This window comes from Tamandua tetradactyla, chromosome 26, assembly GCF_023851605.1.
Source record: "Tamandua tetradactyla isolate mTamTet1 chromosome 26, mTamTet1.pri, whole genome shotgun sequence".
Taxonomy (NCBI): Eukaryota; Metazoa; Chordata; class Mammalia; order Pilosa; family Myrmecophagidae; genus Tamandua; species Tamandua tetradactyla.
The window spans coordinates 30,432,489-30,459,636 of record NC_135352.1 but is presented as its reverse complement, the minus strand read 5'-3'; the positions used below and the strand labels follow the sequence as shown (position 1 = coordinate 30,459,636).

Here is a 27,148-nt window from a genome sequence, read left to right as displayed (position 1 = left end):
GCATGGCTAATCCCTGAAATGACTTTTGATTAGCAAATTGGGATTGCTGGGGGCCTGGCTGTGAGAGCAGCTGTTCCTTCCACCTGCCCCGGATAGGGACAGTAGTGGTGGGAGCTTAAACATTGTGCTTCTGCAGGGCTCAGGGACAGAGAGTTGAAGGGCTGCTTTTGCTGGGAAGAAAGCACAGCTTTGGGGGAGCCACGGGGAGAGCTCTTGGCAGCCTTCCTGGTCCCCTTCCCAGGGCACTTCGGAGCTGGTCTGTGCCCCCATCGTGGGTCCCTGGCCCTGATTTGCCTGGGAAAGAATGACTTGGGAAAGTCTTCTATAGCACACCTGTCCTGCCAAAATTTGCCCTTCAGGCAAAAACTGTTTGAGACAACAAAATGAATGTAAGAAACTATACAGGCACACAATCTGGAGCAAAGGCTTAATGGCTTCAGACACGCCGGAGAGAGAGGTTTGTCTCCTGGGAAGCAGAAGGGTCAACCAAACACATGTAAACAGGGGAACTCCACAACAGCTAACAAGCAAAAGCCCAGGAAAAGACAGAGGCCCAGAAACACAGGGAGAGCCCTGCACACTGCATTCACCTCGGGCTGACCTCACTGATAGGAGGGCTGAAGCTCAAGAAATTTTCCGTCTCGTCTCCAGCTAGTGACAAAACCAAGATGTCTGTTTCTCAGGGAATTAATCCCAGAGCTAACATTTTAAAATAATAAAATTTACAGGATGCATGGGCGGGCCATGGTGGCTCAGCAGGTAAGAGTGCTTGCCTGCCATGCCCGAAGACCCAGGTTCGATTCCCGGTGCCTGCCCATGTGAAAAAAAACCCAAAAATTTACAGGATGCAACAAAAAAGTACAAAGACAAATAAAGAAATAGGAAATCATGGCCCATCCAAAGGAAAAGGATAGGGCCACGGTGGCTCAGCAGGCAAGAATGCTTGCCTGCCATGCCAGAGGACCTGGGTTCAGTTCCCAGTGCCTGCCCATGTAAAAATTAAAATTAAAATTGCAAAAAAACAAAGGAAAAGGATAAAAATCCGGAAAACACCAGTGAAGAAGACAAAAATGTGGAAATATTGAACAAAGACTTTAAGAAAATGATCTTAAAAACTCTCCAGGACATGAAAGAAAATACAGAGAAGGGACTAAAACATATCAGGAAAGCAATGAATGAGCAATTTGAGAATCGTAGCAAAAAAAAAAAAAGATAGATTTTCAAAAGGAGCCAAACAGAACTACTGCAATTTAAGACCACAATTACTGAAATGAATAACATCCAAGGAGGGTCTCAAGAGCAAAGTGGAGCTGGCAGAAAAAAAGATTCCGTGAACTATAGATAAGACATTTGAAATGAGTCATGCTGAAGAGCAAAAAGGAAAAAGAATATTCAACATGAGAATAGCCTTAAGACACCTCTGGAACACCACCAGATGTACCGTTATATGCATTATGGGAGTCACAGAAGGAGGAGAAAGAGAAAAAGGGACAGAAGGAATATTCAAAGAAACAACAGCAGATAATTTCCCAAACTTAGCAAAAGATGTGAATATGCACGTGCAAAAAGCGAAGAGAATACCAAACAGGGTGGACATGAAAAAAATACCTGTCACATATTGATTATACTGTCGATTGCAAAGGAGAAGGACAAGGTTCTGAAAGCTGCAAAAGAAAAGCAATGTGTTAAATCCAAAAGACTCCCAGTTAGATTGAGTACTGATTTCTGATCAGAAGCCACAGAGACTGGAAAGCAGTGGCTTGAAATACTTAAAGTGTTGCAAGAAAATAACTTCCAGCCAACAATTTTATTCCTAGTGAGACTCTTTCAGAAATGAAGGAGAGAGTAAGACATTTTCAGATAAACGAAAGCTAAGGAGTACATCACCACTAGACCTGCCCTGCAAACAATGCTACAGGGAGTTCTTCAGACTGAAAGAAAAGGACACTAGACACTTGTTCAAAGTGACATAAAGAAGTTAAAGAAATAAGTACCATCCATTTTGGTAAATATAAATGCCAGTATTATTGTAGTGTCCTGGCTCTTCCACTTCTTTTTCTCCTACACGTGCTAGTGTGCATATACATAAGAAGTAATGATAAATCTGTGGTTTGGGATGTACAATATACGAATATAAGTGGTAAAAAGTTAAAGAAAAAGGTGGGGAGACAAAAGAGTATAGAAAAAGTTTTTGCTCGTGTTACTGAAGGTAAGTTACCATCAAGACAAATATGATTGTTATGTATGTAGGATGTTAAATTTTAACCTGATGGTAACCACAAGGAAAACAGATGAAAAATAAACCCAGATAGATATGAAAAGTCACTCAAAATGTTATAACACAAAAAAAGCAAATAAATAAAAAAGCAGGCATTAACCAAAGTGAGGGACAAAAAAAGGTATGACTTACAAAGGTTAAAATAGCAAAATGAAATTAAAAATCCTGCTTTATTAGTAGTGACTGTAGAGGTAAATTGACTGAGCTCTTCAATCAAAAGTCGGAGATGGGAAGAATGGATAAAAACACACAACACAACTATATGCTGTTTGCAAGAGACTCAAATTAAATTCAGAGATACAAATAGGTTGATGGTGAAAGGATGCAAAAAAATATACTGTGTAAGTAGTAACCAAAAGAGAGCTGGGGTTGCTATACTGATATCAGATAAAATAGACTTGAAGTTAAAAAAAAAAACAGTTACCAGGGGCAAAGAAGGTCATTATGTACTGATAAAGGGTACAATTCAAAAGGAAAATGTGCAAATTATAAATATATATGTAACTAACAGCAGAGCCCCAAAACATATGAAGCAAATACTGACCTTAAAAATTATTGCAAAACCAGTTAATCAAAGCAGCATGGCACTGGCACAAAGACAAACACATCCACCAATGGAATCAAATTTAGAGCTCAAAAAAGCAACCTTATATTTTTTGCAAGCTGACTTTGGATGAGGGGGAAAAGACTACTCAACTGAATAAGAATAGTCTCTTTAAAAAAAGATAGTGCTGTGAAAACTGGATTTCCATTTGCGAAAAAAAAGGAGGACCTCAGCCTCATACCACACCGAAAAATCAACTCTAAATCTAAGAACCAGAACTCTCAAATTTCTAGAAGACAATGTAGGGAAGCATCTTCAGGACCTTATATTAAGAAATGATTTCTTAGACTTTACGCTGAAAGCGCAAGCAACAAAAGAAAAAGTTAGATAAATTGGACCTCATCAAAATTAAAAAGTTTTTGCAATTAAAAAGTTTTTGCCTCGAAAGACTTTAGCATAAAAAGTAAAACAACAGTCTACACAGTGGGGGGAAATACTTGTAAACTATATATCCGATAAAGGATTAATATCTAGAATATGTAAAGAAATCTTTAAAATTAACAAAAAGATAAACAACCCGACAACAATGGGCCAAAACCTAGAACAGACATCTCTCCAGAGAAGACAGACAAATGGCTAGACAGCTCATGAAAAGGTGCTTAACATCAGTAGCCATCAGGACAATGCCACTCTCCTTTTGGACTTTCTGCTGCCATCTTGCTCTCTGGGCTTTCTGTTAATCCATTCTTCATATGCAGATTTGCTGCACCATTACCCTGTCTGCCCTCCCTTCAGTGGCCTCCATTGCCCTTGGTTCTAGTCAGATGCCTTGAAATGACGTATCAGGCTGCCCGTGATCTAGCTGCCCATCAGACCTTAATATAAATAGATGCCCAATAAGGATTTGTTGAATGAGTGAAAATCATCATATATATATATATATATGCCTTTAATAATATACATTTATGCTTTGCACAAAATAGGTGCCAAACAACCGTTGGTATGATGTAGTATAGTGGTTAAGAATTGAAGCACTGCTGCTCACAGGATGGCTTTAAGCAAATTAATTTCTCAGACCTCCTGTTTCTTCATAGGATTGTGATGAGGGTTAAAGAGATAATGCATGTAAGGTGCCAAACAGTATCAGGAGCCTGACAGGCATTCAATACATGTCAGTTATTAGTTCACTCTTTTTCTCTCCAATTCAAGATTATGTACTTGTATCTGTAACAAAATTCTTAAGAAGTTAGACCCATAAATCAGCATCAATAATATCCCCTAAAGCAGTAGAAACCTGTCTCATAATATTTCCATGTATTTGGATTTTATGAAAGGGATCATGTCCTTAATCTCGTTTTAATGCACAGTCTCCATTCATTCACCGTTTATTTATTGAACATATATTATGTATCGTGCACTGAGCAGGGCACTGGGAACATGACACGGAGGAACATGCTCACAGTTGTCCCTAGATTATATGAATCTCTAGGCAAGATTGGACTGAAATAAGCAATTACAACAAATTAGAAAAGTGTGATAGAGAAAAATAGAGGGTACCACTGCAGACACTTCAACACTGGCTTTATTTGGAAGGCGCAACCAGACAAATACCAAAATGGAGCATAGGATAATTTGTGATATAACCTAAAACAGAAGGCCTTGAATTTGAATTAGTGTAACTATGGCAAGCCACTCCTCCCTCAGAATCTTCCTTGTGTATGAGTGCAAATTGAAAAGTACATATGTATGTGTGTACATATTATTTATATCTGATTCATCCTTTTTTAACAAAATAATTCCAGTTGCTTTTCAGTTTACATGATTGTTCATCATGTATCAATTTTCTCAAACACCAAACAACTTCACAGAATTAGATTTTTATGGCAGGTTAAAGATTGCCTGTATATTGAAGAAATTAGATTAATAGAGCTACAAGACCATTGAGTTTTACTCAATACTGTTTATAGTATTTATGTTATTGCAGTGTATAATAGTTCCTTAATTAGATGCCATATTGATTGTGTCCATTAAACTGTGTATGCAAGGTAGTTATGTTTTATTTCACTGAGCTTTGTGCTGTAACAACCTGTGTCCACAGTGTGACGTTATGGCATGTGGTTGTTTGTACAAATATATGTTCTCTCTGAGATCTCAGAGCCAGGATATGAATCTGAGGTTAGGTCATAGAACTGGAAGGTGGGCTATTGATTTGTCTGTAAAGGTCTAACCTTCCTTTCTGACTTCTTGATTATTAGTGCCTCTGTGGGATGTAAAATGATACTGTCATTTACCCCCCTCACTGATTGCAGTTAGAATTTTATGCTAGGATTCCTTTTCTGCCTTTCAATTGTAATCATTATAGGTTAACTTACATCATATGCAGGTGGCAAATTCATGACATGTATGGCAAAATATTTAGTATTTTGTAACTTTTTTTGACATTTCCAATATCACAAAATAATTTTTGAACAAATACCAAATTGTCAGCATGATTTTGACTGCTCTGTTTTATTCTTATACGATCTATCATTGGTAAACTATTATTTACAAAATGTTTCCCATAATACAAAGCACTTTTTAAAAGATACCAACTGAAAAATATCACTTGACTTATGTGTTTTCATATAAACTGGGTATCACATAAGGAGAAAAAGAATAACAATAGCTTTGCATACATGGCCTCTTTTTGTTTTCACTCTCTGACAAGTGTATTTTAAGACATTATGGTTGACTGTGTGACACATACTGATGAAAAGGAAAAAAATCACAATTAGTAGGTGAAAAAACTGCTAGTGGCTCCCACATTCAGGCACAACAGGGCATGTTGGAAAAAAGTCTTCAAGATGATGCCCTATTGTGTTTGAAGGTAGGGTACATCTCACTCTTACTGTGAAAGCTTTAATTGGTTTGAATCCTTACCTACAAGCTTTATGTTTAGAATAAATACAGGGCACGCTGTTACCCTGTCTCTATTTTTTCCTCCACTTTTCCTCCTTTTTCTCTTGATGAAACTACAGACAATGTTCTTGTTTCCTGTGATCATTCCTAGGTTCAAACTCTGGGGATTTAAAGATGGAGTGATCTCGGTAAGGCACAATAGAGAGCACTAAAACTGGCCTTCCTGTTATTTCCTCTGAAGCCAGAGTTTTCTGGAATTCAAGGCATGATGAAAGAAAGACTTCTGTGTACAAGCTTTATCTAAGAGGAGTTATTAGTTTCAGAGGAAAAGGTTGTACAATTGTTTATAAGTTTATCAAACTGTGTCAGTGGCTCACTGACTTCCAGGTATGTTTACAATCAGTGAGAGCATTTGAAGATGCTAACAGGAATGGAATGACCACACTTGAACTTGGTCAAATTAGAGAATGGCCAAGACTTCAAAAGCAAAGGTGCAGAATTTAAATATACAAGACCTCTTCCAGAAAAGCCCCCTGAAATTCAAACTGGAGACTTAAGCAGGAGTGCTGTACTACTCTAAGCTGCCAGTTCACTGGATTTAAGCAGAGAAAAATCAGTGATGTCCTTATAGCTCTACATCTCTGTCTTAGTTTGTCAGGGCTGCTATGCCAAATACCACAGACTGGTTGACTTGCAAACAGGAATTTCATGACTCACAGTTTGGAGGCTAGGTGTCCACAATCAAGGTACCAGCAGGCCATGCCTTCTCCAAAGTCTGAAGCATTCTGGAGGTGGCTTGCTGGCAATCGGTCTTTTCCTCCTTCGCATGACCATCTGTCTCCTTCTGTCTCCTCCAATGGCTTCTATGCATCAACATTTCCTTTTGCTTATAAGGACTCCAGTCATAGAGGATTAACCCCCACCCTGATTCAGTTTGGCTTCATTTTAATAGGATCTTTGAAGATCTTATTTACAAATGAGTTCACACCCACAAGTCCTAGGGGTTAAGATTTGAACATGTCTTTATGGGGGACGTGATCCAATCTCCAAGCAGTCACTGATGATAATGAGAGGTCAGGTCTGCATCTGTCCTCTAGAAAAGACACATTTTGATACTTCAATTCAAAATACATTCCTCTAAATAGAGTAATAATTTGAAGCAAATAGAAGTTGGTAGGTGCTTAAAGATGAAATTCTTATTTCATTGAAGAATTTAGAATAGATTAGTGCCCCCCTAAAACAAAATATGTACACAAATTTAAATTTAAATTTTTAGTATCCTGAGACTAGAATACTGTTAAATGTTAATAAAAACTTTTTTCTATATTGAAGTGTTACCATTATTAGCTGAACACATTTTACTAAAAAAATAACCTAATTATTACATAAATGTTAAGCATTTTGATACTTACTCAATATAAAAAAGGAAAATTTATTGAAAACCCCTCTCAATGAAATTAATGGGGATATTTTTCAAATAATTTATGTATCCATAGATGAAATTACTTCTATTACAAGAGCAAAGTAAGATTCAATAACAATTCTACTTCAGTTTTCCTTTTTTATAGATGTAAACACTTAGGTACTTTGCTACATAAATAAGTAGATGGGAATTGAAAGATTTTTTTGAGTAATGCCTGTCCACTCTCTGAAATCCTTATTAGCCATATGCCAAAAATCACATTGTAATCTATTGCCAAAAGCATATTTAGTGGTCTGTGAACTGTCAGTTCCATCACTTTTCTCCTTCAGGTTTACTGAAAGCAAAGAATCGACAACTACCTGCTTTCAAAAGGATTTGCTACACAATTACTAGAATCATTCCATTTCTCACTTTCTGTGGAGTACACCAAAAAAGGCTTAACAAAATATTACTAATTATAATTGTTATTATTTTATTTAGAGATGCTTTGTTTAATTGGTATACTCAGAATGGGGTGAAAATACAAATATTATTGATTTTAATTCATGTTTGCTGTTACAGTATTTGTAATGCTTTATCATATCTTGTGCTTTAAATATATTTCATTAGCTCATTTAATTTATGGGCAATATCCACTATGTAATGTAGCTGGCAGAGCCAATTAAAGTCAAATTTTCTGTCAGAAAAAGTTTGACTTTTCTTCAGTCAAATAAATTAATATACATTTCATCACAACCACCTTGGTTCTGGATTCTTACTCTAGGAAGGTATGTAGAAGTGGTAGAAAGATGGATAAAGCAGAGAGCCTTGCCATGAGTTTGTAAACTGGACTGGGTAAGAATCTCCTCCTTTAATATGTCTTGTTATTGATCCTCTCTTTGCAATATGAAAGTCTTCTGTAGGTGCAGAGCATTCCATGACAATGGTTGGTCCATGAAGGTGGTGATGAGTCATTAAACAAAAATGTCATCCCTCTCTCCTGATAAACCTGATTTCAAAACATGCCAATAGTCATAAATTCCCAATTTCTAAGGCAACACTTTGTCATTGACAGAAATATGTATAAGACAGGAAAGGATATTGAAGCTTTACCATGTGTATTTGGTATCTTGAAAAAAGGAGGCCTTACCAACAAAAACACTTTAAATTTTGTCTTTCTTTGCAACACTGGAAGCTTTCTCCTCCAGGACAGTATGTAATAGTTAGATTCTGGGTGTGTGACTTGTTGTTGTAAAGAAAGCCTACCTGTGGTAGTAAAGGTTCTAAAATCAGTTCCCTTAAAACAAACTAGTCTTTTCCTTATTAAAAAGTCTTCATGAGAGGCAGTGGCAAGATGGCAGCATAGTGAGGTGGAACTAAGTTCATTCTCCAGAACAGCTAGTAAATAGCCAGGAACTATATAGAACAGCACCTGGGGGCACGTCAGTGACTGGAAACACAGCATATACCAGTCTAGACCAAGTGGAACAGCTGAGATTCCAAAAGAACTGTAAGTCCCCCAAACTGTGGAGGCTGGCATCCCTCTCCCACAGGCACAGCAGGCTGGTTCCTTGAGGGGAAAGGAAACAGACTTTACTGATAGCAAGGGTTTAGCTCAACCAAGCTCCCATTGCAGAATTAATTAGTAAATTCTGACTACTGAATATAGGCCCCCAGCACAGATACCTAGAATGCACACTAAAGGAATCAGTTGTTTTCACCCCCACAGAGAAGGGCCCATGCTGACAGGGGGAAGAACAACAGAGGCTTTCTGAGTTGGAAAGCACAAAATATGGAAAAGGGCTGAACCCCAAGAAAATGGGGCACATGGACCTTGGGGATACATAGAGCCATGTACCAACTCAAGCTCTTGATTGGCAAACCTGGGGAGCAGAGGATCAGCTCTGAAAAGGTTTTTTGCTTTTTTTTAATCACTTAACAGCTCATTAGATAGAATTGCAAGCACTCTCAGACTCCAGTACTGCCCCATGTAAGGGCTGAACTTCGGCATGTCTGAGAGACTGAGGTAACTAGTCAGGCAAAAGGGGTTAATTCTCTACAGGGTGTATCTTCCCCAAGAAAAGGGGGATGGGGCCCAATTCAGGTGGAGGCCCTTCTTCAGGGAATTCCAAAGGCTGGAAAACAGAAGTCATCAACACCTGCCTACTACTGCAGTCTCAGTCTTGACCACACCTCTGGCAGGGAGAGTCTCCTGAATTTAAAGACACTGCATCACTTTAGGCTAGTGGGAAGCCACGGGCAGACAAGAACCACCTGCTGGCAGGATAGGAGAGTAAAGTCTAGAGGCTTCATAGGAAGGTCTGACAGCCTGCTGAGTCTCACCCTCAGAGAAAACTGATGCTGGCTACTCTTTGCTCCTGAGATGTGGGCCTTCCTGGTCTGTGAAAATCTGGCTAGGGTTGATGATATCTGAGGAGACCTTCCTCAAAAAAGAGGCTCCATGTAGGGCAAGGCAAGAAACAGAAAAACAAGAAATGGAAAAATTCTGATCAGTTAAACAGAACTTATGCTAGAGATGTAGAATAAGTTGAACTGAAGGTCAAAGAACAGACAGAGAACAGAGCCATCCAGCAAGAAAATCCAAAGTAAAAGAGTGAAAACAATTTCCAGAATAAACTAATTAAGGAAATCAAATGCCTAGACACCAGCAGAAAATACTGAGTTGTACTAAAAAAATTGAAAATATGGCCCAGTCCAAGGAATAAACCAACCCTTCAAATGAGATACAGGAGTTGAAACAGCTAATTCAGGATGTTCGAACAGACATGCAAAATCTTATCAAAATCTTGATGGGATGGTCTCTTCACCTCTCTTCAAGGAAAATAGCCAGTTTTGGAGACAATGGAGCAGCATTTATTTCTTGAATACTTGGAAACAATTTACTTCATAGTGACCAGTAAAAGAAGATCCTTAACAGGGTTGTGATGTAATAAAATGCCACAAGACCAATTTAAAAAGTTTAATAAGGTTTGAATGTTTATAGAAGTACGTCATGAAGTTTTGGGTGAAACTGGATGCACTGTCTTTGCAGTGCTATCGAGATTACCCATAAAGTTGGTTCTAACAATATTGAAAATATTTACTCTGATTTAAAAGAAAAAATTAAACAACTTGGATTTGCTTATAATCCAAGAGGAAGGTTGAAGAGTCTTTTCCATCCCCTTAAATGAAAAAAAAAAAAGCAGAGAAACATAAAATAAACAAAAGCCTCTTTTGTCTTACCAAAAAAACTCATCAAAAATCAAATTAACGAGTTGAGGGAAGATATAAAGAAGACATTGGGTGAACATAAAGAAGAACTCAAAAGTTTGAAAAAACAAATTGCAGAACTTATGGGAATGAAAGGCACGATAGAAGAGATGAAAAAACAATGAAAATCTACAACAATAGATTTGAAGAGACAGAAGAAAGGATTAGTGAACTAGAGGACTGGACATCTGAAATCAGACACACAAAAGAAAATATAGGGAAAAGAATGGAAAAATATGAGCAGGGTCTCATGCAGCATGAATACACATGCTTCACATTCATGAAGTGCATGAATATACATGTTGTGTGTGTTGCAGAAGGAGAAAAAAAAGGAAAAGGAGCATAAAGACGAATGGAGGAAATATTCACTGAAAATTTCCCATCTCTTATGAAATACTTAAAATTAAAGATCCGAGACGTACAGCATACCTCAAACAGAATAGATGCAAACAGACACACTCCAAGATGCTTACTAATCCTATTCTCAAATGTCAAAGAAAATTTTGAAAGCAGCAAGAGAAAGCAATCCATCACATACAAGGGAAGCTCGATAGGTCTCTGTGTGGATTTCTCAGCAGAAACCATGGAGGTGAAAAAACAGTGGTATGATATATATAAAATTCTAAAAGAAAAACTGCCTACCAAGAATTCAATATCCAGCAAAACTGTCCTTCAAAAACAAGGGGAGATTAAAATGTTTTCAGACTAATAATCACTGTGACTAAGAGACTAGCACTACAAGAAATACTAAAAGGAGCATTGCAGGCAGATAGAAAAAGGAAAGAGAGAGAGATCTGCAGAAGACTGTAGAAGTGAAGACTATCAGTAAAGATAAAAAGAAGGAAAAAAATTAGATATGACATATAAAATCCATAGAAGAAAGTACTGACTTTTACAGTAATAACATTAAATGTTAATGTATTAAACTCCTCAATTAAAAGAAATAACTAGCAGAATGGATTAAAAAACAGGACCCATCTATATGCTGTGTACAGGAAGCTCACTTTAGACCCAAGGGCAAAAAGAGATTGAAAGTGAAAGGTTGGGAAAACAACAACCAGAAAAGAGCAGAAGCAGCTATACTAATATCCTAAAATTAGACCTCAGATATAAAGCAATTAAAAGAGACAAGGAAGAACATTATGTATTAATAAAAGGAACAATTCAACAAGAAGACATAACAATCATAAATATTTATGTGCTGAGCAGAGTTCTCCAAAATACATGAGGCAAACACTGAAGGGAGAAGTAGACACCTCTACCATAATAGTTGGAGACTTCAATTCCCCGCTCTCATCAGTGATTAGAACATCTAGACAGAGGATCAATAAGGAAACAGATTTTGAATAATACAATAAATGAACTAGACGTAACACATTTACAGAACATCACACCCCACACAGCAGGATACACATTTTTGTCAAGTGCTCATGGATCATTCTCAAGGATAGACCATATGCTGAGTGGTCACAAAGCAGGTCTCAATAAATTTAAAAAGATTGAAATCATAGAAAACACTTTGTAAAGTCATAATGGAAATGAATTATGGAATTATGAGTAATGGAATGAAGTTGGAAATCAATAACAGGGAGAGGGACAGAAAATTCATAAATATCGGAGGCTAAACAGCAAGCTCTTAAGCAACCAATGGGTCAGGGAAGAAATTACAAGAGAAATCAGTAAATATCTTGAGGCAATTGAAAATGAAAACACAACATGTCACAATTTATGGGATGTGGGTGATGCGACAGTGGCTCAGTGGCAGATTTCTTAACGTGCCATGCCAGACACCCGGGTTCAATTCTCGGTGCTTGCTTTGCAAAAAGAAAAAAAGAAAAATGCATAGGATGCAGCAAAGACAGTGCTGAGAGGGAAATGTATTGCGTTAAATGCCTGTATTTAAAAAGAAGAAAGAGCAAAAATCGAGGAATTAAATGTTCACTTGGAAGAACTAAAGAAAGAACAGCAAACTAACCCCAAAGAAAACAAAAAGAAAGAAATAATGAAGATTAGAGCTGAAGTAAATGAAATTGAGAATATAAAAACAATCAAGGAAATCACAAATCCAGATGTTAGTTCTTTCAGAAAATGAATAAAATCCATGAACACTTAGCTAGGTTAACAAAAAAAAAGAGTGAGAGAGAGAGAGATGCAAATTAATAAAATCATTAAGGAGATTGAACCAGTCATCAAGAATCTCTGCCCCCCCCAAATAAAAGTCTGCAGGTGCCCTGTGGGTATGACTACCTTTATTTGAAGACCCCTGAGCTAGAAGACCACCATAGGTACTTCATTCCTGAGATTCTGTGTTGTTATGATCAGTTAGGCTCTTTCATTAGGGGAGAAAAAAATAATTATCACAATACCTACTGCCCTATCAAGCACACTCAGTCAACCTTAGTTCTTTTGTTTTACAAATGAAAGAGCCCCTTTTCTGAAAAATAGCCACCTGTTATATTACCCATAGGATTAACTGGATAAATAGACATATTAAATGATATACCTATCAACACAACATTGGGCCCACATATTTCAGTGAGAAAGATTTTAAGCCTTCCTTCAAATTATATATGGAGGAAGTAACCAAACAAAAATACATAGCTTTTAAACTACTTTGATATAGGAGACCTGAAATTTAGAAGTCAGAACTTGATCACTTATTAAGAAAGCTAATGCTCTTGGGTACAAATGATATTTGGGGGGTGGGGAGTAAAACCTGAGATTAGCATCAGTTTATGCTTATCAGATCTCAAACCATTTTATAGTATCAGTAGAATCAACACCTAAGAGTAGACTAAATTACCAAAGGTTCAGATGAAAAGTTAGAACTTGTTAATAACAAGAAATAATAATAGCTTTATGAATATACAAACTTGTTGAATGAGTCCAAATATGAACCATATCCATATTTAAATATGCTAAGAAACTAATAGATCTTGGTGTGGAAAGGACTAATGCTCTGTTCACTATTTTTTAAATATCTTTTTATTGTACCATATAGCATACATTTTTTTTTTTTCAAGGGAGAAAAAATAGACTTTATTTACAAGTAATATTTAGAAAAGATCCATCCCTGGCCTTAAAAAAAACCTTCCCATCACTCCAAATCCCACCCCAGTGCAGAAGGTGGGGGATGAGTTGCCTGCTAAAGGGTGTCCCACCCCACCCCTGAGGCCCTGGGTCTATCTGTCCTGGAAAGAGAGCATCCTCTGGGTAACTGTCCTCAGGGATGGGATGTGCTCATAGGTCAATGCTGAGGCCTGGACTTCAAGAGCAAGGGCCTCTGCTAGACCCCATCACCAAGAGCAGCAGGAACCAGGGCCTGTTCCTCCAATGGTCCCTTCTAGATCCAGAGGCTGAGAGGAAAGATTGTCCGGACCCAACAACCCAGCCATTCAAAGCCAACCTCAAATTTGGTTCTGATGGAGAAATGACTTTGCTTTAAAAAAAAACAAAAAAACATGAGGAGGCAAGATAGGGAAAGGGCCCAGAGGCTGTTCTGGTGTAGAGGGTAAAAAAGCAGTAATTTTCAAAGCACACTTCAACAAATAGTTACAGAACAGACCTCAGAGTTTGTTGTGGGCTACCATTCCACCATCTCAGATTTTTCCTACTAGATGTTCCAAAACACTGCAGGCTATAAGAAATATTAATATAGTGATGCAGTAGCCAGACTTGTTTGTTAAATCCCATTTTCTCTGGTATACCTCCTTCTCCTTTAATCCTTCTCCCAATCTGTAGATATCTTTGGGCGATGCCCGTTCTGACTTTTTCATGTTGAGAAATATTGTCACTTAAAGGATAGGGGGATGAAATTAATTGATAATCTTGGAGAGGCTGGACCCCCTGAGTTTTAGAATTTATCTGACCTAGGAACCCTCCATGAATAATAGGTTCCAGGAAGGCAGCCTAGTACATGAAACCTTTATAGAGTCTAAATTCGAGCTTTGGGTGTTAAGAGTCAATAGGAGTGATGTTGATTGGGGTTTAGGGAAACATGGCATCAGCACTAGCTAACTGAAGCTTGCATAAGAGTAGCCTCCAGAATATCCTGTTGACTTTATCTGAGTTCTTAGCCACTGGTGCCTATTTTATTACACTTCTTTTCCCACTTTTGGTCCAGAAAGCATTGTCGATCCCATGGTGCCAGGACCACACTTTTCCCTGGGAGTCACACCCCATGTTCTCAGGGAGACATTCACCCCTGGATGACATGTCCCACGTAGGGGGAAGGATAATGATTTTCCATGCAAAGTTGGGCTTAGAGAGAGACAGGCCACATCTGAGTAACAAAAGAGTTTTCCTGGAGGCAACTCTTAGGCGTCATTATAGTTAATGTTAGCTTCTCCACTACAAAAATAAGTGTCATAAGGGCAAGCCACAAAATCAAGGGCTAGGCGTATCTTCTTAGGAGTGCCCAATGGATGAGAGGGTACTCAGGATTTCCCAGATGGGAAAGTTTGCTATTAAATATATATATATATATTTTTTTTTCTTCTTTGGACCCTCACGGGACCCTACCAATAACCTCTGTCAGCCACCATAGTCTTAGATGTATCAGATGTTATATTAAGCTATATAGAAATACAAGGCCTTGTTCCCGTTCTGGGCTCTAGAAGTTTGGGTTATTTAAATGAGCTATCCAGGCAGGTTAATTTAAATTGTGTTACAGAAAGTTTAAATTCTAAACTTAATAAACCTCTCTGCCTTTGATCTTATACAGTAGGTGAAGATCAAGACTGCATACACTATCATCTTTTACCCTGCATTGTAATTTACCTTAGACCCAGCCAGACTGGCTTCGTTTTAAACTTTAATTGAGGCCTGATCTCTTTTTCAATTACTTAAACTGATTAACTGTTATTGTATATAGCTATGCTAACTTTCAGAACTGCAGCACTCCATTTCTGGGTCTTAGGTATCACAGAGTTATTCTAAGTTCCAGGGAAATACCAGCTGATACACATATAGCTCAGTTTCTCAGAATCTGGAAATATATTTATAACTTCAGACTAAATGTGGCTGCTATAAAGGCTTACAACCTAGGCTAACATATTCTGAGAGGGACCTTAGCATATTTGTTCTTTTGTTTCTGGCTTATCTGGCACAACGCATCGTCCCCAAGGTTTATTCAGTTCACTGTGTTCCTCTTGACATCCTTCCTTTTTTGTAGCCACACCATATTCTATAATATGAATATGCCATTGTGCTCCTCCGTCACTGTATACTTCAGCTCACTCCATCTGTTGGGCATCATGGATGATGTCCAGAAGAAACCATGTCTTTACAGTTATCTTCACTAGGTTGTACAGTCAGCAGCACTCTCAATTTTAGACAGTTTTCACTGGTCCATAATGACAAAGAACCGGCAAACACAACATCTCCAACTATCAGATCAAAACTACCCCTTGTCACTTGTCCCTCCCCCACCCCTCCATTAGTTGCCCTTGGTAATGCTGTGGTACCATTGATGTCTTCCTGTTAACTATTGGCCATAGCATGCATTTATAGATTCCCACCTATATCCCTCTACTATTGACTCTTTGACCAGAATCGAACCATTGAAATAGTTCCTGTGAGAACTGATTTATAATTGTAAATTTAATCAGTGGCATACATGGCACTGCATATCCCCTTTCAATCATATTCACCTCCAATATGGCAATGTTACTTACAAACCCTCTAATTAGTTGCCATCACTTCGGTCTGTTCCCTTGCATTTAAATTCAACCTCTTTGGGCAGCCTTTCCTCTATCTCTAGCTTTTGTATACCTCTAGGTCTGCTATATTCTATTGTGTAACCTCTGACATGACCTTTACCAGAGTCATAATGGTGAAATCATACAGTATCTGTCCTTTTGTGTCTGACTTATTTCACTCAGCATTATGTCCTCCAGGTTCATCTACCTTGTCATATGCTTCAGGACCTCATTTCATCTTATACTGCTGCATGATATTACATCAGATGTATGTACCACATTTTGTTTATCCACTCATTTGTTGATGGACACTTGGATTGTTTCCATCTTTTGGCAATCGTGAATAGTGTCACTATGAACATTGGTGTGCAAATGTTGATCTTCCTATCCATAAACGTGGAATGTCTTTCCATCTCTGAGGTCATTTTTTATTTCTTTTTAGCGGTTTTGTGATTTTCTGTGTACAAGTCCCACATCCCTGGTTAGGCTTATTCCTAGATAAATGATTCTTTTGGTTTCTATTTTGAATGGAATTTTTTCCTTATTTGTCTCCTCAGGTAGGTCATTGCTTGTATATAGAAAAGTTACTGGTTTTTCTACATTAATCTTGTATCCTGCCACTTTGCTGAATTTATTACCTCAAGTAGCTTTGTCATAGATTTTTCAGGGTTTTCTAAGTATAGGATCATGTCATCTGCAAATAATGAAAGTTTTACTTCTTCTTTTCCTATTTAGATGCCTTTTATTTCTTTCTCCTATCTAACTAGCATTTTGTTAAGAATTTTTGCATCTCTGTTCATTAGGGAGATTGGTCTGTAGTTTTCCTTTACTTGTAGCATCTTTATCCACTTTTGGGATTAGAGTGATATTAGCTTCATAAAATGAGTTAGGTAGCATTCTTTGTTTCTTCAGTGTTTTGGAAGAGTTTGAGCAGAATTAATGTTAGTTCTTTTTGCAATGTTTGATAAAATTCCCCTGTGAAGCTATTTGGTCCTAGGCTTTTCTTTGTGGGAAGATTTTTGATAATTGGTTTGCTGAGATCTTCTGTTCCTCTTGAGTTTGTATAAGTAGTTTCATTAAGAATTTGCTCTTTTTATCTAAGTTATGTGGTTTATTGGCACATAGTTCATAATATTCACTTATGATTTTTTAAATTTCTTCAGGATCCATGATAATGACCTCCCTCTCATTTCTGATTTTGTTTATTTGGTCCTCTTTTTTCTTTGTTAGTCTAGCTATGAGTCCATTAATTTTATTGATTTTTCTCAAAGAACCAACTTTTTTAGTTTTGTTGATTCTATTGTTTTATTGTTCTCCAGTTTATTTATTTCTGCTTTAATGTTTGTTATTTCTTTTCTTTTATTTGCTTTGGGATTAGTTTGCTGTTCTTTTTCTATATTTTCCAGGTTAGCAGTTAAGTCCTCAAGTTTTGCTTGTTCTTGTTTTTTAATACAGGCATTTAGTGTAAAACATTTCCCTCTCAGCACTGCCTTTGCCACATCCGGTAAGTTTTGATATGTTGTATTCTCATTATCATTCATTTCCAGATATTTACCTATTTCAGTAGCGATTTCTGTTTTGATCCACTGATTATCTAAGAGTGTGTTGTTTAATTTGCATATATTTGTGAAAGCTCTGGTTCTTTGGTGATTATTAATTCTCAGCTTTATTCCATTGTGGTCAGAGAAAGTGCTTTGTATAATTTCAGTCTTATTAAATATATAAAAACTCATATGTGTCCCAACATATCTATCCTGGAGAACATTCCATGTGCATTAGAGAAGAACATGTGTCTTAGGGGTGTAATGATTCTATATATGTCTATTAGGTCTAATTCATTTATCATATTGTTTAAGTTCTCTGTTTCCTTGTTGATCCTTTGTCTGGGTGTTTCATCTATAATAGAGAGTGGTGTATTGAAATTTCCCACTATTATTGTTGAAACTACTGTAGCTCCATTCAGTTTTGCCAGTGTTTGCCTCAAGTACTTTGGAGCTCCTTGATTGGGGGCATAAATATTTATGATTGTTATTTCCTCTTGGTGAATTGTCCCCTTTATTAATATGTAATATCCCTCTTTGTCTCTTATGGCAGCTTTACATTTAAAGTCTATTTTATCTGATATTAGTATAGCTACTCCTGCTTTCTTTTGGTTACAGCTCTATTCACTATTTTTAAAAGATTTTCATGTGGAAGTCAACCAAAACTGTTAAAATTGATTAGGAATCTAAATTATAACACAAAGAATATTATGTTGTAGTCTCTAAGGCAGTTTTGTTCTATAAAATCTGGCTTTCAAAAAATAAGTATACATTATTTCCTAAAATTGCTAGCTAAGTAGATTCACTACTATGGTTCAATAAGTTAATATATCTGATTTTGTATGAAATAGATAAATTTAAAACATAGTAATATAAAATAATATTTCCATTTTAATAAAAAGCAAAGATTAAAATGATTATTATATAAAATATGTGTTTTTAGAATTATACAGTACCTGCCTTTGAATCTTGACTCCACCACTCACGTTGGATACATAATTTACTTCTCTGAGCCTTAATTCCTCTTCTTAAAATAATATTGAGCTCAAAGAGTTGTCTTGGAATTTAAAGCAGATATATAGGTGAAGCTACTGAAATTTTGCATTTCTCAGTAAACATTAGTTCCATACACCTTCTACCCCCTTTAATCTTCTCAATAAAAGCTAAATGATTACAATTGTTGGTACCTATGCTTCTGCATTTAATATGCAGAAGCATCCTAAATGAAAAAATTGAAACTGTTCTCAGTATTTAAAAATTTATATGAGTAAGAAAGATATCTGGTTAGATAGGAAGCAAAAATAATCAGTGGGTGTGGAGAGGTGATTATTATTTCTGGATTCTGAGGGGCTGTTGTATATATATCACCTGATATGTAGAGATAAGAACAAAGCCAAACGGGTTGGGGTTAAAGTAATTCAGAACACAGGGGTAAGGAAGACAGTGTCTGTGTTTTAGAACCACTCTGAGACTAATGGAAGAAAGGTTATTTGATCTGGAACTGAAATTTTCTGTAGTGCATAATCTAATTCAGCCTATCTTTATAGCTCATTTGAACAGTTGAAACACAGGAAGCACAGAATAAGAAAGAGATCCTTTAATCTTGTATAGATTATTATAATGCCTGGAAACATCCTAGAGTATATTAAGCAGATAATCAAAAAATATTGGCAAAGTCCCCTGAGGGAGGGGAGAAAGACTATGGAACTATTAAACCTTACCATCAGGGAATCCTCTGGTACTGTGTCAAATTTTAGGGACACCCAAACAATAGGCCATGCCCCTGATCATGAGGCTTACTCTTATGAAGCTTATATAGGTAGTGGAGAAGCGTAAATTACCTATAGGCATGCCTAAGAGTTACTTCTGGATGACCTCTGTTGTTACTCAGATGTGGTTTCAGTCTCTCTAAGCCCAACTCTGCAAGTGAAATCATTGCCCTTCCTGCTACGTGGGACATAGACGTCCAGGGGTGAAAGTCTCCCTGGCGATGAGGGAGAGGACTCCCAGGGATGAATCCAGACGTAGCACCATGGGATCAACAATTACATCCTGACCAAAAGGGGGAAAGAAGTGTAATTAATAAAGTATCAGTGCCAGAAAGAGTTCAAATAGAGTGGAGAGACTACTCTGGAGATGGCTCTTACACAAATTTCAGGTAAACCTTGCTACCTATCATCACCTGCTAACCCCCAACCCCTAGTATATAAGATTCCACAAGGGTTCTGGGCACTAGAGTAACTTTCCAGAAACCTACAACCTCCAGATGGGTCCCTGGTCTAGATAAGTCCTGTAACCTAGCCCAACCTCTCCAGGACATCAGATAGTTCCATCTCCCTACCCCATATTAGTGACAGGCCCTTCCAGTATAAAAAAATTTAGAATTACCATAGCCCAGAGAACCCCAAAGAAAGGTATGGAAAGATCAAAGGTGATGGTGGAATTATACATAGAAAATAGTGGTATCTCTTTTAGTCTCCAGTATTTTAGAGCAGCTAGAAGTAAAAACCTAAAATTGTGAAATTGTAACCTATGTCAAACTCTGAAATATGTTCTAAAACTAATTGTGGTGCTGTGCTTTGAAATTTATAGCTATTTGTATATATGTTATTGTTCACAAAAAAGAATGAAAAAATCGATTATGATGATAAAATATTTAAGCCCTTGAGCCTCCTATATTCTGGAGCAGCAAGAAGGAAAAATATAAGATCGTATGGTAACCCATGAGAAACTCTGGAATCTGTCCCATAACCACTTGTTGAAGAGTACTTTGAAAACTATTGCTTTTTTATTTCTTTGTTTTGTATACATGTTATACTATACAATAAAAAAGTAAAAAAATAAAAATAAAAATAGATAATCAGTGGGTGGTATGTGTATTAGTTAAAGCTGCCGGAATGCAATATACCAGAAATGGAACGGCTTTTACAATGGAAACTTATTAAGTTGACGTTTACCATTCAAAGCCATAAAACCATCCAAACTAAGGCATCCAGAAAAAGATATCTTCTTCCCTCAAGAAAGGGCAGTGACGTTTGGGTGTCTCTGCCAGTTGGGAAGGCACAGGATGATGTCTGCTAGTTTGTTCTCCCAGCTCCTCATTTCAAATGGCTTCCCTGGGGATGTTATCTTTCTGCATCTAAGTCTCTCTCTGTTTCAGCTCTAGAGCTTTTTCCCAAATGGTTCCCTCTTAAAGGGCTCCAGTAAGCAACCTACCTTGAATGGGTGAAGACACATATCCATGGAAACCACCTAATCAAAAAAATCCTACCCAATAATATTGAATGAGGATTAATGAACATGGCTTTTCTGGGGTACACAATGGTTTCCAACCAGCACAATATGATTGTATTTTTTCTTTTTCCTTAACTATGTGTTCTAAAATGAACATATATTACTATTGTAAAATAAATATTTAAAATGTCTATGATTTTTACACCGTTTACAACCTAGAAGTTGATATATGAAAAGTTACAGTGATTACAATTTTGAAATTTTATTCCCTAGAACATTTTATATTACAAAGTGGTTCAAGAAAAATTGATCTGATAGCCAAAGAATTAACTGCCATCATTATGGACATCAGGAAAGGAAGGAGGAGATTGTAAATAGTGTCTTTTTATTAAGCTTTTGAACAAGCCCTCCCTGCCTCATATCTGGATTATTGCAACTATATACTAACTCTTCTCTCAACTTCCAAAGGCTTCCCATATTACTGGACTTTAATGTTCTCAAACCAATTATTTAATTTCACCTTTAGCCTTCTCAGAACCTTTAATAGGGCTCTATTTAGCTGTAACTATCCTTTGTAACTGATGGTACATATACAGTTGTGGCAAGCAGTAGCCCAGGTACAAAGCACTCCTGGCATTTACTAGTAATTTACTCTCCCTCAAATCTCACATTTATCTGTAAGTGTGAATTTGTTGTGAATTGCTCTTGACCCTGTCCACCACAAACTAGATACCTGCTGTATCCATAAATCCCATGTGATTTTAGGGTGTGTTCCCTAGTAATCTTGAATTCTGTTTCTCCTTATCACCTACCACCCACCAACCCCCTCCCCAAAATACACTACTCAGAAACAAGTATCTTTGTGTCAGTGAAATACTTCTTACCAATAACAAGTCTACTTCAAGTATCTATATACCATAAGTTATATGCATAGTAACAGTGCTTGTAAATATATACATCTTTGCAGGGAGAAAGGTAGCATAAGTTTCTTTGATAGAGTGAAAATATAAAAAATCATTAACATCCAACCGGCCCTTCAAAGATTGCCCCAGAATTTAACTATTCTGTGAAACCCTTCAACATCCAACCCATGATGATACTGCTTTTCTATGACCCTTAATATTATATTGCTATAGATTGTCATTTAATTTATCAATTTATAGATTTTGTCTCCTAGCAGATGATATGCTGCTTGATGGCAAAATCCATGGAAGCCAGACTTTTAATTCTGTTCTTTGCTTTGTTTCTTTCATCACCCATAGAGCCTTACCCCTAGTAGACACTCGGTTTAAATTTTGTAATAGTTTTTTTTTAGTTTTTAAAATAAATTGTATTAATAACCACTCCTGGGTAGTCAAAAGACTCTCCTCCATCATTAAATAAGAGAGTGACTATTCTCTGATTTAAAATTTACTGTAAGTCCTCTAAAATTTGAATTAGCAACTTCTCTGGAGGCTATATTAATTTTAATATTAGAAAGAAACAAACTTAACAGTAAGTCAACTTGATTATTATTTTTATTAAAAGATTGATTTGATAGAGGATAATTTCCTGGTTTCATTCTACTCCTCAGCCTTCATAGACCCTTTCTGCCTAAGAGACATGTGATTATATTTCATTTAAGGCAAATTGTAAAGCATCTTCTATCACTAATAATTGAGAAAGAAAGAACCTTGGAAATTAGGGAAGGAGGGGATCTCCACACAAAAAATAGGGTAGTCTACCTCCCACCCACCTCCATCCCCCCCACTTAGAGAAAGAGGATCTCTTCTCTAAAACCAGGCCCTGGAGAAAGAGAGGAGATGGTCTCTAAGAGGTGGCAGGATTTGAGGAGCAAAGAGTTTTTGTTCCTTCAGGTTGAAGGTCTTTTTTGAGGGATAGTACAAGTGTACCTGCTCAGGCTGAGTGATTTGAGATAAGGATCAAAAAAAAAGAGGAAAAAGTTTGGCAGCTTACACCAAAACTTTGTTTATCAAAATCTAAACTTACCTCTTTCCCTTGCCCTCACAATCCCCCCCCCCACCCCACTTCCCTTCCGGCATCTGATTTTTTATTCATTCTGATGTATAGTTTAGAGAGAACTATCTAAATCAGGGCCATTGATCTGTTTTGTTGTTATTTGCTTAAGGATTGATTTGGAAATCTCCATAATCCTTTTTGCCTTAACTCGCACTTCGCAGTGTTATGGTATGTTTAGAATGACTAAGTATCAGACAATCTCTCCCAAGAAATAATGAGACCTATAATTTTTGAGGTAATTATGTTTCCTAAGTGATCAAGAAAGACTGTAGGTATGAAAATAGCATCAGTGATAGACATACCTTGGAGGAAGTCAAAGAATTTTGACTTGAATATCTTAAAGAATGTGCTAAATCACAGTTAGCAAAACAACATCTAACCAAATCAAGCTTTTAGAGTGAAAATTATAAGAGCATTTCATTTATCAGAAGATGATTGAATGTCTGAGCATTTAGTGAAAAACTTTTTGAAAGAAAACCTGCTTACTTTTGTTTAATTTTTCTTTTTTCTTCTGTGGGTCTCTTACACTCAGGAAAATTAGGTGGATTTATACAAGAAAATAACACCATAGATTCTGGAGAACTTGATATTGGCCGAAGAGCAATTCAAGAGGTTCCTCCCGGGATCTTTTGGAGATCACAGCTATTTATTGATCAGCCACAGTTTCTGAAATTCAATATCTCTCTTCAGAAGGATGCATTGATCGGAGTATATGGCCGAAAAGGCTTACCACCTTCCCATACTCAGGTAAAGTAAGCTTTGCTATCATTAAAATGAAAATGGCTAGTTTGCATTCTTCAAGTTACTCTGTTACTTAAGTTCAGCTGTTAGTCTGATCATTTTTATATTGGTCTTTTACAGTGGAGAGAATTTTGAATATAGATTGCACTTATTTTGAGGTTTTTGAATCAGTAGTAGGAATAACAGCATTTTCCTTCTGACTTGCTGTGATCATTACTGATTAATTAAAATGTACTAAAATTTGTGAGTGATTTAATGAATATTGAGCATTATCTGAGCATCTAGTAAAACACATAGGTTTTCCAAGTGTTTGACAAAGATTCAATGATAATTTTAGATGATCTCATTCCTTTCATGTAGGTGCATAACTTTCAACTCAAATATGTTTTCATTCTATCGGTATTTTTCTGCATGTTTTTTACTTTGTTATGCCAGATTAATTTTTAGTAAAGAAATTATGGGAGCATAAACATACAATGGTGACGTGAACTTCATCAATTCAAGCTCCTATTCCTTGTCTACAAATGATGAAAACTGAAAGAAAGAGACATAAGAGCTTCCTTAGATAACTAAGCATGATCATATTACTGTGCTGATACTCAAACAATTCAAATATCCTTATATCATAGATTCAAAGAACATTAAAGGCAATTTCCATGCATGAAAATGCCTACACAATCAGTCAAAGATGGAGAGCTGCTATCAATAATTCCATAGGTTTTTAAATAATCTGATACCATGTCATGGTGTATAAATTGGAAATTGTGGCTTAAAAGTGATCCCATAATTTTAAGAAAAATTATTTAAATGTAAATAGAGAGTTCTTAAGAATGTAATAGTTGGTTAATTAAAATTGAGAAATAGGTGAGTGTGAAGTTATATTTGATCTATTTACTCATGAGATTTCCTGCTGATTTTAATTTGATGTATAAATGAGGACTGGAGGATTTTCTTACATGCTTTATACTATATAATTTTGTGAGAAATGCTTTATATATATAACCTAGGAATATAAATTCTGAAGGAAAGTTTATCCAATAATAAAGAAATCATGTCTTTAAAGAAGGATGAGTAAGAGAAATTTTGACAGCGTTGTCTTTAATGTCACTGCAGATTGGGGAAAATTTCATATACCATATAAATTATATAACTGAATTTTTCTGAATTATGTGTTGGAGCATTCATTTTTCTGATTTAATGTTTTTCACATCTATTTTATTAAAGTAAATGCCTTCAATCTTGCATGTCAGGTATTTCCTATTGTGTACTAGTATCAAATTTTAAATTTTAGATTGCAGTTATGCTTGGCTCTAGTTCATTTTACAGGTCATACTGACCCAATTGTCTAAAATGCAAGTGGGCCTATATAACTTCAGTTATAGCGGATAGCAGATTGCATTTATAGCAATATTCCAGTAAAATGTAGAAAAATATTTTTCCTTTGGAGTCATTTACATGATTAAATTTTTTTATATAACTCAAGAAATATACCTCTAATGTAAATACAACAGCAAGCATGTAATCAACAAAGTAAATTTCCAGAAAATAACTTCAGGTAAAAATTACCTATTGTGCTGTGTACTTTAAAGGCTTATTTAAAAATTTAATGTTGACTTTTTTCAAGTTATATATACCCTATAAGATTAGGAAAATAAAAAGATACAGTTGCAGATTTTCTCATAATTCTAGAATTTAAGCACCATAGACTTCTTTTCTGCCACAATACATGTGTTAAAATTGTTAGGCATTTTGTTAAGCTTCAGAGTTATTAGGATTTCTTCATCTGATTAATACAAGATCAGCATAGCAAAGAACTGTTTTTGGGTTCAGTATTTAAACATAAAATAAGCTATGAAGCAACCCAAATTGAACATTTCTCTGTTTCTGGGGAGCCTTAAGTGAATCAACCTGAAATAATTGAAATTGGCTAGCCTTTCAGAATAGTCACTTGAGTTTTGAAAGTCTTGTGACCCTTTATAAAACCGTCTATTTGGTTGTTGCCAAGGAATCATGTTCTTCTCCCTGATGAGACTTTTTTCTTTCTGATGCCCAATTCATTCTGCTGGACAGTTAGAAGCCTAAGGAAGCAATTTAATGCTCTATACTTAATAGTGTACTGTAGCATTTTTAGTGCATTTGCATGAAAGCTATTTTCGAAAGGGGGTCAGGAAACCTGGCTTCTAAGCACATCACTATCACTTTTTGACCTTGGAATCTGGAACAAGTCACTTAACTTCTCTGGGTCTTGTCCATCTATAAAATGAAAGTCAAATCAGATGATTTCTAAAATCTCTTCTTTCCGTATATACCGATGAATGATATACAGATGAGACTATGCCACCACCGTAAAATTGCTCTAAGGACACAGTTAACTATCAACAGAGTCTGTGTGCTCATGTTTTAATAAGTGAAATGAATTAAATATATCATTACTGCTAAGAAAAGAACCACCAAGATAGCTGAAAAAAAAATCCATTTGCATTTTAATCATCTATTAGATGGTCAATAAAAATACAGCAAACATGGGTAAACTTTTCTTCTATTGATTTTACATAGAACCTCAAGCACACTGTAGTTTGAAGCAACTTTAGAGGAGAAGGATTTTGAATAGTGTGTATTTAAACACCCATCCGGCGGAGCCTGGGTCTAGCTCAGCACTCAGGACCGTCAGCCCCTTTGCCACTGCCGCCATCATGCCCAGCCCCCAGCCTTACTTTAGTCATGGTTATTTCTTTGAAAAAGGTGATGATTATGGTCATGGACTTGAAAGACCAGTTAAAATTCTAATTTTCCTCTCTTTCACTTTTTCATTTACAGTGTTAGGGGAGAAAAATACAATGGGACAATAAAAAAATACTTTCTTGTATCTGCCATGCTAAAAATATGTAAATATGATGAAAAAAATTAATGTTTTTCTTTTTTTTAATAGAGACACCTTTCCAAACTGTTGGAATAATTTTCCTCTGATAATTCTGGAATAGAATATCAGTGGAATTTTCGCAGGTTCGGTACCCACACCAGTGACTGTTTTTATCTTTGTGAGATAGAAAATCTACAAAGGGAATTGATTGCTAATCAAGTCATAGCTTTTTTGTGTAATTTTCATAGCTGAATAACGTTATAAGAGTTTTAATAAAAAATTTCACGGTGGCTCAGCAGGCAGAGTTCTTGCCTGCCATGCCAGATACCTGGGTTCATTTCCTGGTGCCTACCCATGCAAAAAAAAAAAAAAAAATCACCAGAAAATACTTTATATTTAAATTAAATTTTTTTTAAGTCAAGAAAAGAAATAGATAGTCTAAATTCTAATAATAATAGTGCTGGTGTTAGTACAGGGGCAACATATTTAACTGTGATCTCAAAAATCTCAATGACTGATTTTATTACAATTTGTTTAGATTGTAAATATCACCAACATCCATTTCCAAACATTTACAATCAAACTAAATCAAAATTCTGTACAAATTATGCATCCCCTTCCCATTCTCTACCCCCAATCTTTCTATCCCCTGACAACCTATA

The 27,148-nt window shown here is 36.3% G+C and overlaps 1 protein-coding gene across 9 annotated transcripts in view; it reads left to right on the top strand.

The window, feature by feature from the left end:
• Positions 1-27,148, top strand: part of TENM3 (teneurin transmembrane protein 3) — a 1,405,686-nt gene that overhangs the window by 1,259,596 nt on the left and 118,942 nt on the right. For all 9 annotated transcript variants that reach the window (XM_077144566.1, XM_077144565.1, XM_077144570.1 and 6 more), the window contains one exon: positions 23,418-23,632. In XM_077144566.1, the coding sequence (XP_077000681.1) occupies positions 23,418-23,632 (215 nt within the window). The remainder of the gene's footprint in view (positions 1-23,417; positions 23,633-27,148) is intronic.